The sequence below is a fragment of the Orussus abietinus genome, unplaced genomic scaffold (genome assembly GCF_000612105.2).
Source record: "Orussus abietinus isolate OABI.00-Male unplaced genomic scaffold, Oabi_2.0 scaffold274, whole genome shotgun sequence".
Taxonomy (NCBI): Eukaryota; Metazoa; Arthropoda; class Insecta; order Hymenoptera; family Orussidae; genus Orussus; species Orussus abietinus.
The window spans coordinates 39106-57590 of record NW_019394421.1 but is presented as its reverse complement, the minus strand read 5'-3'; the positions used below and the strand labels follow the sequence as shown (position 1 = coordinate 57590).

General features: G+C 43.3%; 1 protein-coding gene across 1 annotated transcript in view; it reads left to right on the top strand.

Annotated features, from left to right (window-relative positions):
• Nucleotides 1-16938: 16938 nt before the first annotated feature.
• The window catches only part of LOC105698802 (Down syndrome cell adhesion molecule-like protein Dscam2), a 33335-nt gene continuing 31788 nt past the window's right edge, over nucleotides 16939-18485 (top strand). The window contains exon 1 of the mRNA XM_023432254.1: nucleotides 16939-16948. Within this exon, the coding sequence (XP_023288022.1) occupies nucleotides 16939-16948 (10 nt within the window). The remainder of the gene's footprint in view (nucleotides 16949-18485) is intronic.

The following is an 18485-nucleotide window of genomic DNA, read 5'->3' as shown; positions in this document are numbered from 1 at the left end:
CAATTCTTTCGGGTAAAACGTCGCACTTATGCTCGGAAAGTGACACGAGGAAATAGGCATTCAAAGCGAGGTGGTGCCATATTTTTTCCATAATTTTCTTGCTTCCTGCTATATCAATTTCGTGAAATCACAGACAGAATTACCCTCACATGAGAAGTGGTTCGAGTGCAATTAACTATCATAGAGCTGTAAGCAGAGATCAACGTTTCCCTTTGAAGTCCCATCATTAGAGATTAGTGCAACCAAATGAAAAGTTGGTAATTATATGTTCATTCGCAGAAAAAATCGCCACCTCGTCAAAGGGAGGGATCATCGTGCTTCTTTGAATTTCTGTCAGCTGGAATCAATGCCATTAAATGAAATATGATATCGCGGCCGGTTTGAAAGACTACACAAAGTTCTTCCTTTTTACCCTTGGACCACGCACGCAGAGTATCCGTAGACGGTAGACACGACCGATTTCACCACATCCTCTCATCCGGCCATATCCATTTCCAACCATCCGTCTATCCTGTGGCACTTCATCTCCCTATCTGTCGGTACTACCTCTCCCCTTTCTCTCATTTCTCTCTTTTCTAGTCGCGGCGCAGCTCGGTACTTTGTCGGCATACCGCGTAGGGAATGGGGACCTACCACGGGTGGACACAGAAAGGGTTGTCTCTTTCACCTGACTCCCTTTACTAGAAATCAATTTCATTAAATAAAATGCAGTAGCCTTAGACGACTAGCAACGCGGGGTGGATTTCAAGTGAAGTATCACGGGAGTACGGAACAAAATTATCTCTCTTCGGTGACTTTACCAGAATATAGTGTTGGATGAAAAGTTATCTACGCGAATCGTGGTACTGCAACATAATCTTATAAATTTGTTAAGCACTGGCTCATAAGATATAGAAGCTATTCGCTGGTAATGCGTTAAGTGGAATATTCACGATGACTTGGTAAGCTCCATTCTGCGATTAAATATCAAGTACTTATAGATTAAACGATGTGAATAATGTACCTAACACTAATTTACATTACTATTTTCATTTCTTTTGCGATGTCGAAGCAATTATCTTTAAAATGTGGTCTCACGATGCCCTAATATATGGTTTATAGTCGTATTTTTTGTTTCATCTTGAGTGCCTTGTCGGGTTTGATAACCCTTTTAAGGGACGTGGGGTTTATTATTTAGCGCGTCACCCTCTTCGGGGTCGAGGTACTCGGCTTGTTTACCTTCACGTGGCTAACGAAGCGACAAGGTTCGGTACGGTTTATAGCCCTTTTCAACAAATCTAACAAGTGTTATTTCAAGTGCGCTTAATTGCCACTTAATACTCCTAATCGAGGAAATGAGCAGGCGAGAAGGGTATACCGTTGTAATAACTATTATGTGCCAATTACCTACAGAAAGTGCCGCAATCGTTTCGCCTCACTCTCCCTTAAAGATCCATATGTTCATGTTTATGTTTACATTTCTCTATCTAAATCGCATAAAACAGTTCAAATGATCGTTTTAATGGATCTTATCATTTTCTCACGTCCGTGTCGATAGAAAAAGGTAAATAATTAAAATAATCTCCACATTCCGTTCATTTGTTTATATTAATTTCGAATTTTGTTATACTTTACTCGTTCTCTGATCTTTAAGGCCAGCATTATCTTGGCCCGATTCGTATTTTTTGTGATTGAACCAAAAACTAGTAGGATGCACGATTTCCGTGTAACCTCTAACTTCTTTGTTCACAGTTTCAAATCCAAAAACCGATCCGCTCTCAAGTTATGAGATGAACGGACAGACAAACAAACAAACAAACAATTACACATTAGTAGTTGCATACGTACCTGTTCTTATAATTCAAGGAACATTCACCTCAGAAATTCGTCTACTTCCTCTTATGTTTTAGAATACAGACGACAATCTCTCCTTTCACAACCAATCATGAAAAAATAATAATCTCGATAACCGAATGTATCCGGTTATTGAAATACTCGCGAAGCCTTCCTTCCCCGTCTTTATCCTTGCCTCTCCACTCTTCAAATCTCATTTTGACTCCTAAAGAGATTTCGGGATTATTCTTTGAAGCTAAGCTGGAACACGGAGATTGTCCCTTATCCTGTGGATTCTGCGGTCCGATGCTCTGGATAATGCTTCGAGTAAGGACGGCCGAACCCGATGCCAAGGACTATGGAACAACGTTTTCAAAGACACCTCGACATCCCGCATGTCCCATTATAGAAATACCCGCCATAAATGCGAAAGAATGACAACCCGAGTATTCCGGTATCAGATCGGGCACGACGTACCTACGCTCCAAGGCGTAATTCTCAATAAAACTGACAAAGGCAATAAACGTTTACCGGCATTATTGCCGTAACAATAGCAGATTTGCGTTGCAAGCCAGTGGGCGACCGGTGGCGGCTGATATTACCCATAACAAACCGAGTTATTTCTCTTCGGGCCGTTCATGAGACATCCGCGAGAGCAATCAGCCATTCCCATTCAACCGTCCCGCGAGTCGGCGAAGTGCCCCGCGCGTTATTAAAATAACCGCCTCGCCTTCTTTCTGCGGCCTTATCTAAAACCCTCGATCGGTTAGATGGGATTCACCTCCGAGAAGCTTCCCGAGCGGGGAGGCGTCTTTGGCACGGTCCAGCTCTGGCGACCCTCGCGTGGGGTGTCCACCGAGGGTTGGGCAGCGGCACGGCAAAGACGTCTAACGACTTGTATACATACTCGGGGGAGAGGCGAAGATAGGGGCAGCGTAGAGCAGCGCGATCGAGCATAAATGCTCCAGCCGCGGCGCCGAGTAAATACGAGATACCGCGGGTCGGAGGTCGGAGGCGGAAACGAGCGAAGTAAGCGCGGGGGTGGGTTTAGCGGTGCCGCGCGGCCAGGCCCGCGCGGCGGGGAGAAAGAACAAAGAGGAACTGCAATAAAAAACTTATTAAAGGGTCTTGGCCGCGAGTCCCGGCAAATATTTGACCGGTCTCTAGAGTCCGGTCCTCCGGACCGTTATGAGAGAACTAACCTCCCACCCTTGGCACTCCCTCCCTTTTACGACTTTATACCATCCGATTTGTCCTCTTCCTCCTTCTCCGTGGGGGGAGGAAGACGGACCGCGGTCCTCTCTTTCCTTCGCTTTTCACCTTTCCCCTGTGTCTACGGGGTCGTTTAAACGATTCGCGGACGATTCTCAAACCCCGCCGACCGATTCAACTCCCGGCCCGAGGACGCGAGGTTCAGTCGCCGAGGACGCGCCGCCCCGCGAAAGGCGTCGCGGCGACTCCGGCATCCAATCGGATGGGCCCGCCGCACACCTTTCACGTCGATTCGGCCACTCGCCCCTGATTGGACTAGTTTTGCCCCCGGGAGATTGCCTCGTTCCCGACCGGACGATCGAGTTCTCGCCTCTTCGCGCCTTTCCAGCACTCCGGACACAGTTTCTCTGCCTTTAGGAACTCGTACGTTTGGTTCCAGCTTTTATTTCCTTCCTGCCCTGTGTGCGCGTATTTCTGCGCCTCTCCATATGTCGCAGTTATACGCGTCTTCGATTCTATAATGGTTCTTCGTCTTGTTTTCTCCCGGATCGTCTGTGACGGTATCAATTTGCCCCGTTCTATTACGACGCGTACGCATTATTGTCTCTTTTGTTTCTCGCGTTCATTTTCTCCTTTTTTATTCGGGTGATATATTTCAGTGGGATACAGGCGAAAGATCATTTGGACTCACGTGATCGTCATCCTCTCTTTACTCGGACGGCAACTTCCCCCTCGTAAAAATGATCTTCTTTCCGCCCTCGATTCACCATATACTATTCTAATTTCTGGAAGAGATATATGATCTTCAAATGGATTTCGTCGGATCTTTTCATTCTACCATCTACGTCATTCACCCGATACCTATGCATTGTGCACTATGAACATGCATGACAAATGGAGTCGATCATTCTTCGTCGAACGTTCGGTGTGAATCTCTTCCCTTAAAGAAAGGAACGCTGACAGAAAGTTATAAACATTCTCACAGAGTAACTTCTCATAGCTATAAATCAGATATCGTGCTTTACTTCGGAAATATACAAATACCTATAGGATTAAGTTGCTGTAACTTGCCGAATAGCTCTGGTCCAGGACCAGTGCTTATCACCAGGGACTTCCCCTAAGCAGTTAGACCGTTAATATCGATCTTGCACAGGATCAATTGATATCATTATAGGTTGACGTGACCGACTAAAGGCCAGGTATCGCAGTTTCTCTCGGTGATGCCCCACCATCGATCTCACCGTCCCTGGAGTTTAAACAATTCCAACGTACATAAGCGTTATATTTGTTTTACGATTCGTAAAAATGCGCCCGGTTAAAACGGATGCGCCGAAGTTCGTTTCATCCCCGCTATTACATTTTTCTGTCCGGTTCGCAACGTGGAAGGCCGTGACGGGTGGCACCACTCGTTCGTTTCTCGTCGATCGTACCGACCGATATCCTCTTCGAGGGCAGAGCCAACAATTGCGTTTTCCATTGGCGATTCCGGATCCTCAATCGCGCGGAGTAAGGATATCGGTATTGTTTTGGGACGCATTGTTTCGCGCTACCCGCCACGGCGTGCTCATTGTTTCGAGTGGCATTGTTTAATAAATGCGCACTATTGTCCGCGGTTTATCGGCGGAGTAGTGGAGCGGAGAGAGTCCTTCGTTTCCTCCCTCGATTCCTTCGTTACCCTCGCCCGTCCTCCGGTCAATCCGACATGTGGAACGTTCCGGAGGACGCGATAGGAATTTCAATCTACCTCTCGATTCTTCCCCGCAACGTATCCGGCTCCACTAATCGAAAAAGGCACTAGAAACTGTCGCGAGTGATATGAAGCGTCTCCCCACCGGAAACTCCACGGACTGCAAATCATCGAAATAAAGCGCGTACTGTACGCGAATCGATAAGCTTTAGATACGTATGGCAAATCGATTGACGTATATTATACGTGAACGGTAACCTATGTCGCATGGAACACCTTAGCTGCGGTCGATCGATCAGTTAATTAATACGTACAAAGTGTACCGTACACGTGTATTTTGTCACGGAGTATATCTTTTGAAAAGAAAATGGATTTTCACCCTGTCCTGCCATTAGTATAAGTTCGAATGGTGTAAAAATCTAGTTTGAAGTGAAAAGTCCGCAATAGAAATAAGTCTATGATTGCAAAGTAGCGAGTATGGCATGCGGTTCGTTATTCATTATTATTTACTGCTGTAGCAACAGCAAGAGGCTGACAAAAGATTCCTTTATGGATTTAATTTGCACCCGCATACCAGCCATTCAATTTTTTTCAAATACTTAATTTTCTAGTCAAAGAGGGAATCGCTTGCGAACATCGCGGCACTTGTAAAAGAATATAAAACGATAATGCCGATTCGAACGTTCCTCCTTTCTCTTTTCTTCCCTAACGTTGAAGGTTCATTCAACGAAATTCATTTCGTTTCACCTTCATTCCTTCTTAGCGTCTTTCAAGATGCTTTAGCCTGGGGCGCTGCTTAAGATTCCAAGAAACGAGATTTATCGAATTCGATGCGATTCGAGAAATACGATGCTGAAATACGGGAAAAGGAAACCGAGACGACGGAAACAGGAAAATAATTTTCACAGGTATCGTCGAAATTTCCTGCTTTATTTAAATTATTAAATTGGATACTGCATCTAAAGAAAAAAAAACAAATATCACAATTAATTTTTAGTTCCACAATGAAGGACCTTCCGTAAAAATTGCGTTCGTGCCTAAGAAAGAACAATACTATCAATATATGATATATAATATCGGTAGTAAATCCTTATTGATATTGCTTACATCTTCGTTCCTTCACACTTGTTTCCTCGAGAAATTCATTCCTAATGCGAGACACATCCTAGTTCCTTCCCCAAGTCCACGGCACTCGCCACAAAAAGACGAAAAGGATAAAAACAACTCATAAAAAGTGAAAAAGAACGTAAAGCGTTAATGCCGCTGGCATTTCCTCCCCTGTACCTTACCCTCTACTTGGGAGAAGCCAAGATCTCATCGAACGAATTTCATTTCATCCCAACCAGATCTCGGTGCGCGCTTTCCGTAGCGCTAAGCGACCCTACTCCCAAACCTCTGGAACGAAATTTCTCGACTTTCCCCAACGACTCTCCCAGCAAAAAAAATCGGTGAAAACAGAAATTGAAAAAGAACGAAGCACCCAGAAACTGCAGAGAAAACGAGAAAGACCCAAAGAATCCGCGGAAAGAACTTCCGCGTCCTGTGCCGCGATCCTTGGCGAACCGTCTTTATGGACGAGAGTTTCTTGCGCCTTTAGCGGGTTTCTCTAATTCATCGAAGAGGTCCGATCTTCTCCCTAACCGTTCGTTCCGGTCCGAGGACTTCGCTCGGAAGCGGAAAAGGGACAAAGTTGCCGTTTCCACGAGAAGGATCTCGGAGACGGCCCCTTTGCCCGGACCCTCCGACGACCTCTGCCTCTCTTCTGGATTTCTCTTTCGGGTTCACCATTCGTCCTTCCTCTTCCCTCCTCGGCAACTGCGATAATTTTATTTTCGGCCCTCCGCCTCATCGCGAACTCGCCGGGGCACCCGCGGGCCTCCCTCCGCGAGGGCGAAAACGATGGAAGGAAGGCTCGTGGGTGGACGAGTGCGAGGGTGAGGCCGACGTCGAGGCCGAGGACCCGGCAGGCGGTCTCGAGTGTCTTGTCAATATGTATAGTGTCATCGATGTCTCTCCACCGGACGACTATCCTTCCCGCATCGGCGCATATATATGCGGGAGTTCGCCGGCGCACATTATGTACCGCTCGCGTCTGGTGCACATAAGAGCAAGAGCGCTGCATCCCCGAGCTCGCGGGGCTTTGAGATTATCGCTCTTCGTCTCGCCCCTCAGGACCCTCTTCCCGCAACTCGGTTACCGCTAAATAATTAACGCGATATTCCACCACGAAGCTAGGATTGACCTTCTCTCGCCTCCCGCAATCGATGGACCGCGAAACTTCATCGGATAGCCACCCGTAAGATCGACGATCCCGCCAAGTACTTTGGACTTTGCGGAAGTTTGCCCTCTCGCGAATTCGAATTCTTTTGCATTGCCTGCACGTCTCTAAGGGTGCACGTTTGTAGGGAACGAGCCATGCCGATGTACGCCGTTTGTATGCACGATTCCTGATCGAGGAAGAGCCATACGGAGGGAAGACTCTTTCGTCCGCGTCACGTGGAAATGCGTTGTAAATGTTACTCGTGCTCTTAGCATTGTCTATGTACATGAAGAAGTATGGAAGGGCCTAGGTATTTTTCTCTGTAAGTGGATTTCGCTGTTGGTGAGGTCGACGGTAAGGGTAGATAATACCTACTTCTCGGTACTGCGTATGTGGGCAGAACGTTTATCCGGCTATTTTAAGTTTTACGTATAATTTCTGCGTTTGCACGCTTTAATGTTGTCTCGTCCATTTAATCGTAAGAAATTAATTTACATAGTTCAGTAAATATAGATATTTTTGTCTATCCGTTAATGTCGATGTTTTAAATAGCGAAGATTCTGGACATGAACCGAGTAAGCGTTATGTCGAGAATTGTACCACCCATAATGATGAATAATTTGTTATACGTGCGTCATTACGTCCCTCGTAGATAATTTTCAAACGGTATTTATTCGTCCCGTGAGGTGGATCCCTTAAACTGAAATTCCCTTGCATAATCTTGCCGACGTAAGTTTCGCTTTAAGATATTCAGAAGTTTCGTCAACTATAATCTTCGATATAAGTAAACAGAGGTTGAACAAAAGTTCCTATCTCGCATTCTAAACCGTTATTACAGCGAATCCATGAAATTCGCGATGAATTTGCATTGTTACTTTGAACAACTCCCCACCCACGTTTGCTTTCTTTATAGTCTGTCTGGGAATAAGTACCGTAGTATGTATAATTAAAAACAACACGCTTCAATGGAGGCATAAAGTACCTCCTTTTAAGTCACTCGTAAACTGTAATGTCCATTAGCGGTTCCGTTCTTTGATCGGGTTTAATGAACGGATGAAAGACTCGTGCCGAGCCGAATGGACCACAGCAGGTAATAATCGCCACACTTCGTGGCATGTTTGATAATTACAACTGCCAAGCTAATTGTAAATTATTTCCCTTAGAACTAGATACTTTATATATCTACATTCCTGTTTGACGAGTACCTTTTTCACATTTAATTCGAAACTTGTTCGAAGCTAACCCCGACCACCATACGATTGCTAATACTTTGTAGAGGGAGGAGCTATCAATACCTAATCGCAGCCGTGAACGTGACTAATGTTTTATTGAAACTGTCGAAATTGCGACACATAATCCATCCAGTACAAATTAACGTGATTAATAAATCTCGATCTAATAACGGATTCTGGATTAGTCTACTATTTTTGCGTTTCATGGGCGTCATTAATTTCTAATGAAACGTCACTCCGTTCCCAACCACAAGCACTGGATTTCTATAATATCATGCTATGTACATATTACAATTTACAAAACCGAGAAAAATAATTTAAATTACAGTTTCAATGTCGGTCGAATCCCTAGACACTTCGTGTTCGCACTTAACCAAAGGAACATTCTTGATCTATAATTGAAGTCATTGGAGAGTGACTTTAGATCGTGGGGGTGATTAAGGAAATTTTCAGCTGTAGGTATTTATTCATAATTTTCTAGGACACTCCCTCCGTCTCGTCATCTTTCCTGTACTCATAGTGTACCAAGTTGCAAAAAACATACGAAAAAGGTGGCACAAGGTCGCTGAAAGGGTGCAGGAACCCCCGAAGACTCGCACTCGTCGTGCCCGCTGAGAACCTCTGCCCTGTCGGTTTCCCCGACGCATTCACGACAGAAATAAATGCGGAGTGAAAAGGACTTGGGTTCTTTTCATGGAAGAATATAATTGCCCGAAAAATAAAGGATTGCAAAGTCTGTTTGCTCGCGCCTCTTTTTCCGTTTCTCCCTGTCCATCTCTATCGTGGAGTTTCTCTCCCTCGCCAGGGCCACGACTCGTGGAAAGGTCACTCGAAACACGGGTCAACGAATTCGCAATTACGATCTTTTACGTTGGCTTGGCTGCCTACTCTTTCGCGACTTAGAAGCCAAGCGCGGTTTTCCTCCGCAACGTAATCGTTTCCTTTCCGCCGCGTCTTACGTACCGAGTGTCGGTTGCGAGACTTGGGTTAGACTTAACGATTAAACCAGAGAATCAAAGAAATGACTCTTCTTGGGGTAGTCGGTCGAACCAGTACAAGAGGTTCACTAAACTGATAAAGAATTCATTGATAAGGAGATTAACGAAATGCGACTCTCACATACCTTTAAGCCATAAATCGGCATGCACTCGTAGGGTGAAAAAAGGGAAAAATCGATAAGCGCAGTTTTAAAAGGTGGAATTATTTTTATCGAATATTAAAATGATATCAAATTATGATGCAATGCGGGGATGTATGTAAACTAATTTACATGAGCCTCTCTAAAACTCCGACGGTGGCAACAGTTTCCGAAGTATGCCTACCAATCACTCAAGACATTTAGTAACCAATCAAGGAATCTGATTATTTTCCTTCGTAGTTAGTCATATCCAAGATAGGAAAGTTTAAACTATCGATAAACTGGCACTTATCGATGTATATACGACTTGGCGGAGTTCGTTGTCACGAATTGCCGAAACGCGTAATGCTGAATTTCCGAAACTATCGAACTTCACGATCTGCCCCTAATTCGATTGCTATCAAGTTCTGTAGTCAGATACTAATTTAGTAGAGATACTAATTTTGTGAATAAATTTTGACGAGTACGGAATTTGAATTACTGTAGAAGTTGTATTTGATGACATCTACCAAATATGGATTCCCTATTACTCGAAACCCCAATAAGTATCGGGTTTCGATATTTATCGAAGCATCGATAATTACCGAGCCAACTTAATAATTACTGGACGTCGAGCGCTTCAATATTTCTCGAAATATCAGCAGACACAAATTTTCCATAATTATCGGCAATTACTGCAGTAAATCGTGGAGAAAAAAATGATTATTAATTTATTAACTAAAAAACGTGTAAAAATGTTCAGTAAAGAGTTGACGGAGGCAAGAAGAGATTAAAAAATTGTTCCATGACCTAACATTATCACGACAGTGTCAAAATGCAGACTGATACGTTGAGCAACGTTTTTTAATCCATAATACATAGTTCAATATTAATTAATTATTCATACTATTTTATTATTTGCAATGGATTTATTTAAGTAACACTAATCAAGGAATTACGTTCTCTCACGTTGACGTTACTACACCTTTTTTTGAGAACTCGAAAGTTAAGCGCGACTCTCCTCTGGGACGCAAGCATTTCCTCTTCCCTAGGCACGAGACGTGTCCGAGACTCGAGAGCAAGACAAGAACCTAGAAAACCACTTGTCTGAAGTTCTCACTCTAAGCCGATACCGAGGAACTACACTTTTTCAATTTTGCGCAAAACTGAACACTTCTTAAGAACCTTTATCTTACGGACGGGGCAAATGTTTCAAAGAATAATATTTATTTTTAATTATTATACGTGCGCGACGTATCACCTTCGGGATTTACAAGCCATGTATTATGAACTTTCACTTTTTTGGGCATATTTGCATCGGATTAATGACAAGGGTGTGTACCTTGAAGCAATAACCTTAATTTTCATAAATTTCTACATTCGTTCCAAGGGCGAAAAGGGATCGTTTTACTGGAACCAGTCAATTTCGCTAAACCAGACCGATTGCATATAGATAAATTCCCCATGTTTGGAATTTGTTGACTGTAGACTTATAAACAAAAATCCTATTCATCGCCCTGTCGCATTGCGCGGGTAGCAACGTTCACGTTGTATACGTATCGACATTGTACGTATATTGTTGTGTGCGTTGAAGCGCGGGCGAGATAGTAAACAAACAAAAGGAAACTCGACTGGTTGGAAAAATGTCGGCACCCACATTTAAAATTCTCTAGGCATAAGACTGTCAAGTGAATAGAACACAAATTTGAAATTGGTATGTTCAAATACAACATAGTCAGGCTCATTTCCTATTAGATATCTTGAATAATCATTTGGTAACTAATTTATGTAGTAAATAAAAGTCCCTTTGGCAAAGTGAAAAATCCTCTCTATACTCTTTTCCGGTATCTAGACATAAAATGGCCACATTGCATGTTTAGGATTGAAATGTGAACCAAACGATGCAAAAGGGAGACGAGGGTATACTCTCGTTTCAGTAACGCAAATGTCACGAGCCATGGCAATGTTTCAAACGAACCTGACATGGTATATGTACGATGCAAATGTCGAGCAAATACGAGACGAATTCTAGGTGAATGCGATTGGAGGATTACTGAATTTGTCACCCTTGAAATGGATTCACATCTACTCTAAGGTCTTCTACATAATTGTCATATCCGTAACAGATTGTAGGATTTACAGGCTCGATCAGCCTCCAGCATTCGACAAAAACCTGATTTTCAACATTTATATTTCTCCTCGTAGTAAGAAATTCTTGCGCACTCTATAAAATATATCGTAACAAGGATTGCGCGCAAAAATAAATAATTATTCTCTTCGTCAGTCGACGGCCAGCTTCATCGATCCTTTGCTGATTCTATGAATTTCCAAAGATCTCCAAAATGAACACATTAAGGAGTTCCGTCTCCATCCATGTGTCACGGTACATTTGCCATTTTTATCTCGCGTGCACAGAGTCGAAGTATTCAACCATGGAAGAGACGAAAAAAGGATGCGTTCTCGTTTAATAACTCAAATGTCACGAGCCATGGCAATGCTTCAAACGATTCCCGACACGGCACATATAAAGCGAACCAGGCGGGTGTACTCGAAACGAGTTCGAGACGAATGTGAGAGGAAAGCTCGTGAATTACTTGCCGTTATACCGGCGCCTACGTCCGTGCGAAGCGCTTCCGCATTAAAGCCCTAATTAATCCGTTGCGTTGTCCGCACGCGTTCGCGTTTACGCCTGTAATGTCAGCTGTCGCAACATTTCGAAGCGTGTTTCAACGTGCGCTACGGTTTGTTCGGAAATTCAATTGTTTACAAGGTACCGAGCGTGTATACGCACATACAGCGTATCGCGATGTTAGAAACGTATGAGTTAGTTGTGTTACATTAATCGAGGACAATGGAGTACCTCATGAGTTACTTGCGTGTAGTTAATTGCGAACAATGGTGTCTCATGAGTTTTAAAAAACATTGGCCTCTTCGTAAAAGAGACAAGAATCGTATCTATTTTACCAGTCTACTACTTTTGTAGACACTATTGTACAGTGTTTATGTATTTTTACATGAAAGTTAAGGGTCCCTAAATTGATAATGTAAGGATACGGCATCATTCTAAAAAGGAGCGAGATGCATAATTTCTGTTGAAAAATTGCACGAAGTGTAGAAAAAATTGCTTCAGGGCTCGTTATCCGTACATGTACCGTAGTGACTTTTTCATTACACTTGAGACATGTTTATGGTTGAGACAAGAGTTTCCATTAACCTTCAGAGACGTGTTCGAAAACGTTACATTCTTGTATAATGAATTACGAACGTATGAGTAGGTATGTTTAAAATTAAAAGAGGTAGATTGATATTGGAACAATGACAAATATCGACAATTTCCAAAATCATTGCAGTAAGTGCATATTTTTAGTTGTATTTTAATAAATATTTTGTCACTGTGTTGAATTTGCAGAGAATAAATACATATACAGACATTTCAACTTCATTTATTTTCAATACAAAATAAATTACACGCTGTTTTTGAACATTTTAATGATTAAAAAACATTACAGATATAACTGCACGCCATACAATGAAAAAGTTATGAGCTTCTTATGAAAATATATCAAAGGGGTAATAAGTGATCGAAAATTTCATGAATTTGACCTGTATTGATACTTTCCACGACTCAGCTTGCAGGTGCATTACCATTAAATCTTTTTCCTCGCACGTCATTCTATCGCTTCTTATTTCTTAGCTCACGATAACGTACTTCCAGGCAGCAATAGAAATCCCCATGAATCTATAATAAAGTACCTACATACGATCGAGTGCGCGAGGGATCTCGCGGAATACGAAATCGCTACTTTAAGTATGCGGAGATATATATTTTCGGGGTGGAAATTCCAGCCGATCGCGAAGCTGCCCCAGAACCCTCTTCAGGAGTTCGTTAACATTCAATACTCGTCGTCGCATTTGCTGCGATCGTCATTCAGACATCGCCACGTTGCATCATAAATATAATCAAAATGAGGATCCCCGGCTTCTTTCAAAAGCAAGTTCACAGCATTTCATTCGCAAAGTAACCTGACGCATCACGAAATCGCAATCTAATGCATGTCTCGCAAATATAAATTCAGTACTAGATGTCTGTTTCCCTCGAATTAACAGAAACGTTGGAGAAAGATCCACGATATTGATTCTCAACTACCTCTTTTTGCACTGGATCGAATTGGCCCTTCAAATACTTTGTTCGACTGCTGTTACAGTATTCGATACAGTTACTGCGATACAATTTTTATGGCCCTCCAGGCTTGCAACGTTTTGTTCGTAAAGGATTACGCGGATTATTGAATCGCGATTCCGCGTAAGTGGCATGTAATGCGCACATTCGTAGGTACATTCGTAGGAACGTATACCCCGTGTCGGATCACGAAATTCTATGCGCACGTAGATACGTACATGCATGTAGGTGTAGGTAGAAGAAGAGGAAACGGTCTCGCCGTTCGTACTCTGTACGTATTTATACGTACTTCTATGTACCGAGATTCTCCCACACATGCACGGATGTGCTTCTATCCTCGAACTTACACACGAAAGCTCTACCTACCTACCTATCTACCTACCTACCACATACATGCTATCGTCATTCCGTCGTGGTGCACGACAGCTTGCCCGACAAAGCGTTTGAAGGGCCGCGGCATTGTTTTTACGTTGCATTGTCACCGTCGTATTTCAAAGCGCATCAAAGGAGCGTAAATGTACGAGGTGGGAGTCGGAACGTGTATCGGAAGCACATACGCGGGGTAGCAATCGCTTTTTTCCTTCCTTCAAATTTCGATATACTGTCGGCCCTCCTACCTAGCGTCATTAGTAGCGCCCGACTGCGTACGCAAGTCCCTAATTAATTTGGCCAGCGGGGTGCGATATCGATTCTGGAAAAATCCTCGCTCGCGATCACCTCTCCACGTTTATGGAATTACGGCTCGTGACGGAAAATTCGTGGGCCGTTAGGGATCTTCGGGGCATCGAAAGGAATCCCGGAAACGCGCGTCGATGCCGACTTAAAGAGGACCTGCCGGAATTGCTTCCGAATTCTTTGAAAATGTACAATTTGCTCGTAAATAATAGCATTTCGATTTTAAAGATTATCCGTGCGTGTATCGTGAAAGGAAACCAGTTTTGTTAAAGTTCGTAATCGGTGAAGGTACTACTTATCGTACTTGAAGTTGTTCGTTAATACAATTAAAAAGAAATGTCCTTATGATCACAACCTATTTACCCTAGCAGATTGTTGGCCGTAAAGTTCAAAGTCTATTAACTATTTTTTCTGTGAATGTAAACGAAACAATGGTAGAATCGCGTTCGAACTTTTGGTGATCGCCGCCCGGTCCCCCAAGCTCGAGGCAGCTTTGCTGGAGTTTCTCTTCGTGCTTCTTGGTGGCCCACGTGAACACTCTCCTGGCGCTAAAAAAAATTAAGCTCTATTCACTGCCGGTGCTCCGGGCTCTAAGAAATTAAATTGACAAATGAGAGAACCCGAGGGAAAAATTTTTATGGTAGACCGGAGGAAACGGAAGCTGTTTTTGCGCGCTAACGCCGCCTTACTTTTGTGAATTTCGGCACGCCTATATTTATGAGAATTTCGAAATTTCCGACGACGTTTTCAGCCTTCATACGTGAATCTAGGACGACCGGCATTAATAACAAATTATATTTGTCGGTATTATTTTAATCAAATGTTTACGAGTAACTCATTCTGACGAGGACATGAAACCACAATAGCATGGAATCCACGGCAAAATTTAAATTAAATCGAAATAAAGCATTTCCGTTAAATCCATGTATAAATTACTTAATCAAATTAATTTATCAGTGAGCTCAGCTTGTGCAAATAAGTCACCGGCTTTGGGGCTAATTTTAATTATACTTATCTGCGATTACTCATCCCAAAGTATAAACTGACTTCTTTTTAATGTCATCTACTTTCATCAATGCATTAGACTCCCTGCCTTACCTAGATGCACAAACGTGTGATTTTAGAAAAGAGAAGTTACGCGAATACGTTTCTATGATCAAACCGATTTAACTTTCCTGTCCCACCAGAATAAACATCTGCTTTAAGGGCGCTCAAAGCATAACACTCACCTTCGCGTTGTTTGGGCATCGAATTAGTTTACCAGGACCCTCTTTCCCGGAGTATACATTACCGTGAGCCTCCTTCCCATTGCTACATAAAGCTATGTGCTCTCCAACGTTCGGAGTCGTCGGTGTTTCCCGGTTCCGAACCGGAGAGATTCCATCCGGCAAAGACCAAAGATGACGACGCCGCGCTCTCTCGTAACCTCTTCGTCACTCTTGACAACACGACTGTATTTACGAGAACTTCGGAATTCTCGGGCTCTCTTCCCGCGTAGAGTAGATGCCTACCCGGTCGCGAACCTGCTCCCAGCGAGTTTTATCGAGCGAGGAATCTTCGTTACCGATGGAGCGCGAGACGACGTGGCCACGAACTGCACGTACACATTCGAGCGTATTTCGAATCTCGATAAATTACGCAATTTCTAATTTCCGCTCGTTGGTCGGAATCAGCGACTGGCTGGGCTTAGAGAGGTGTAGGTAGGGGCGAACGAGGAGTGAAATTGCAGCGGACAGATCGAGCCGCGCGTACGTGTGTATCACCTGAACGTGTGCACGCGTGCGAAGCGAAGCGCGATCGATCGACGGATTTCGCTGGCTGACGCGTGACGTCACTGCTCGACACCGGTCCACCGGACTCTCTGCAATAGCTTCCGGCCCTGTCTCGCCTCTGCGGCACATCCGGGCAAGGCGACGCGATGCAACGACGGCCACTCTCGGCCATTTTTCTTCCGATTTACGTGCCTCTTCCTCGATTCTTCCTCTCTCGGATAGAGCAGCCGCATTGCCTGATCAAATAGTTGCCATTCTGTATAAGTGAGCGTTATATGACGGCTTTATCCTTAATTATTCTCCTAGGAAGGAAAATATTTAACGGGTGCATCGAAGTTTCCCTCTTGTCCGATAACGAATAACGTAATCGGCAATAAATATCATACGATACATCCAGGATACTTGTATGTACCTGCCAGCACTTTTATTTTATTATTGTAAGCTCTCGCTTAAATAAGGGTGTTATCACAAAAGCAACGATTGCCGATACGTGTAATGTTTAAAGGTTAAAAATTGATGGATTTAAATGTAGAATTGGGCAGGTTTACAAATAACAGATCGAACATTCGGACATTACGGGACCTCGTTGTAGACGTCGACGTGAAAAATATTGGGCAAAATGGTCGAGTCCTTAAGAAAGACACTTTTATAATTAAAGCCGTGGCAGGGGTAACCGATCTCGCGGGTGACCCAATTCGGCGAAATTGAATCGTTGATAGCGCCAGTTATCTAAATTGAAGCTCTTGTGAATTAGTTTTTACGCGCGGACCAATTTTCTGTTAACGCTGCACGATCCATGAATCGTGCATTTCCCGCCGGTTATTGCCCTTATCGTCGGGCACACACGATCCGCGAGCGGCGTTGCCGTCGCGATGTCCCGAATGTCGGAAACGTCGTTTCTAAAGAGAGGGAAACGGAAGAATCGCGGAATCGCTGAAGCGTTTTTTTTTCCATTCCTGGCATCAACTTCCGGATACTCTCAAAGGATACAATGGGGCGACGTAAGTACGCTTCCGGATGCGAAAGCGCTTTCCCGAGAAAGTCGCGTCTTGCTTTGCAGGACTTTGAGCGACCGAATAAAACAGGGGTCGAGAGAGAGAGGGAGAGAGAGAAACAGAAATAGAGAAAGCAAGAAAAGTTGACGGGTTAACCTTTGACGGAAGTCGTCGGTACGCCTGCTAAACTTGAGCGGAATTCCCGGGGGTACAGCTTTTCAAAAGTATAAAGTAAATTCGAAGAGCTCCGAGGGAAAAGTTTATGACTGTACAGTAATTTAATAGGTGAAATAGACATATCAGTCGGACTTTCAGAGAATATCTGAAGTGTCTCTGGAATGGATACAGGGCAATTCTCGCGATTGCTCCTTCAGTGTTATTATTGTATCACGTATTGAATCAAATGCACGGAGTCATGCCCCTAGGTACAATAACGAGACATTTTTGTAGGTATAATTCACATTTAAAACTGCACTTCTCGTGAAATAATGACCCAGCATATGACCACGTTACTAATAATTTAGTCATGTATCAAATACGGCAACCCCTCCTGATACAGGGAGTCGACATTATCGCAGCGTTAATGTACTGCTTTCAGACTAAATTGTTAATAATTCACGCAGGCTGACCATAGCCTAAATAATACCGGGCGCTCCGCATATAAACGACTACAATTAACAATTTTCAACGATCTCTCGTTAGCGATTTACTGCAGCGAAACAAGCCAATTTAAAGACTGCTACACTTATTACAATTCATTTTACATGTAGCAATCTTTGGTTTTCCGATATCGCGCATATAACTTCGAGTAATTAGTTTGATCGAAAAATTAACTTGTTATATATTATGGGAAAATTCACATCTTTGCAACTTATCTATATTAAGGTAACTGTTCAGCTTTAAATTATTCGATAAAATAAACCACAATTATGAATAGTTACTTGAAAAATTACCTCGAGAGAATTCAACGGAAACCACCAAAACTCAACGACGACATATCTGAGGACCTATCAAAATATTGATCGAGGACGGTGATGCTTAACTTCAGAAACTGCCAGAACCCGAGGGATTAGTGAGGAGTGGAGGAGATCCCTAAAATACCGAGATGTGCCATTTTTTACCAGTTATATCTAACGATATTAAATAATATATTTTTCAATGCGCTGATTTCAAATCTTAGACTTCACCATCAAACAATTCGTTGTTAATTCCATGCTGTAAAAGTAGATGCTACCCAGTTGCTCATGACCTGGACCAGTCAAATCCGATTTCCAGAGAGCACCGGGTCGTGCCAGGAGGGAGGGCAAGAGACAGGATATGTCAACTAAATAATTCAAACGATGAATTATTTCTGATACTCTCTGCCGCCGTAACGAGAATCGATCTGCACGATCGTGAAACCGTCTCTTCGCAAACTCCGTCCACGTAAGCGAGGTCGTTTGCTACCTTGGCAACGTACTATCTCTAATTGAGTACCTATATCTCTGTTATCTCGTCTTCCTTCAAAGTGCAGAACAATTTCATCTGAGTTAAGGTATTAAAT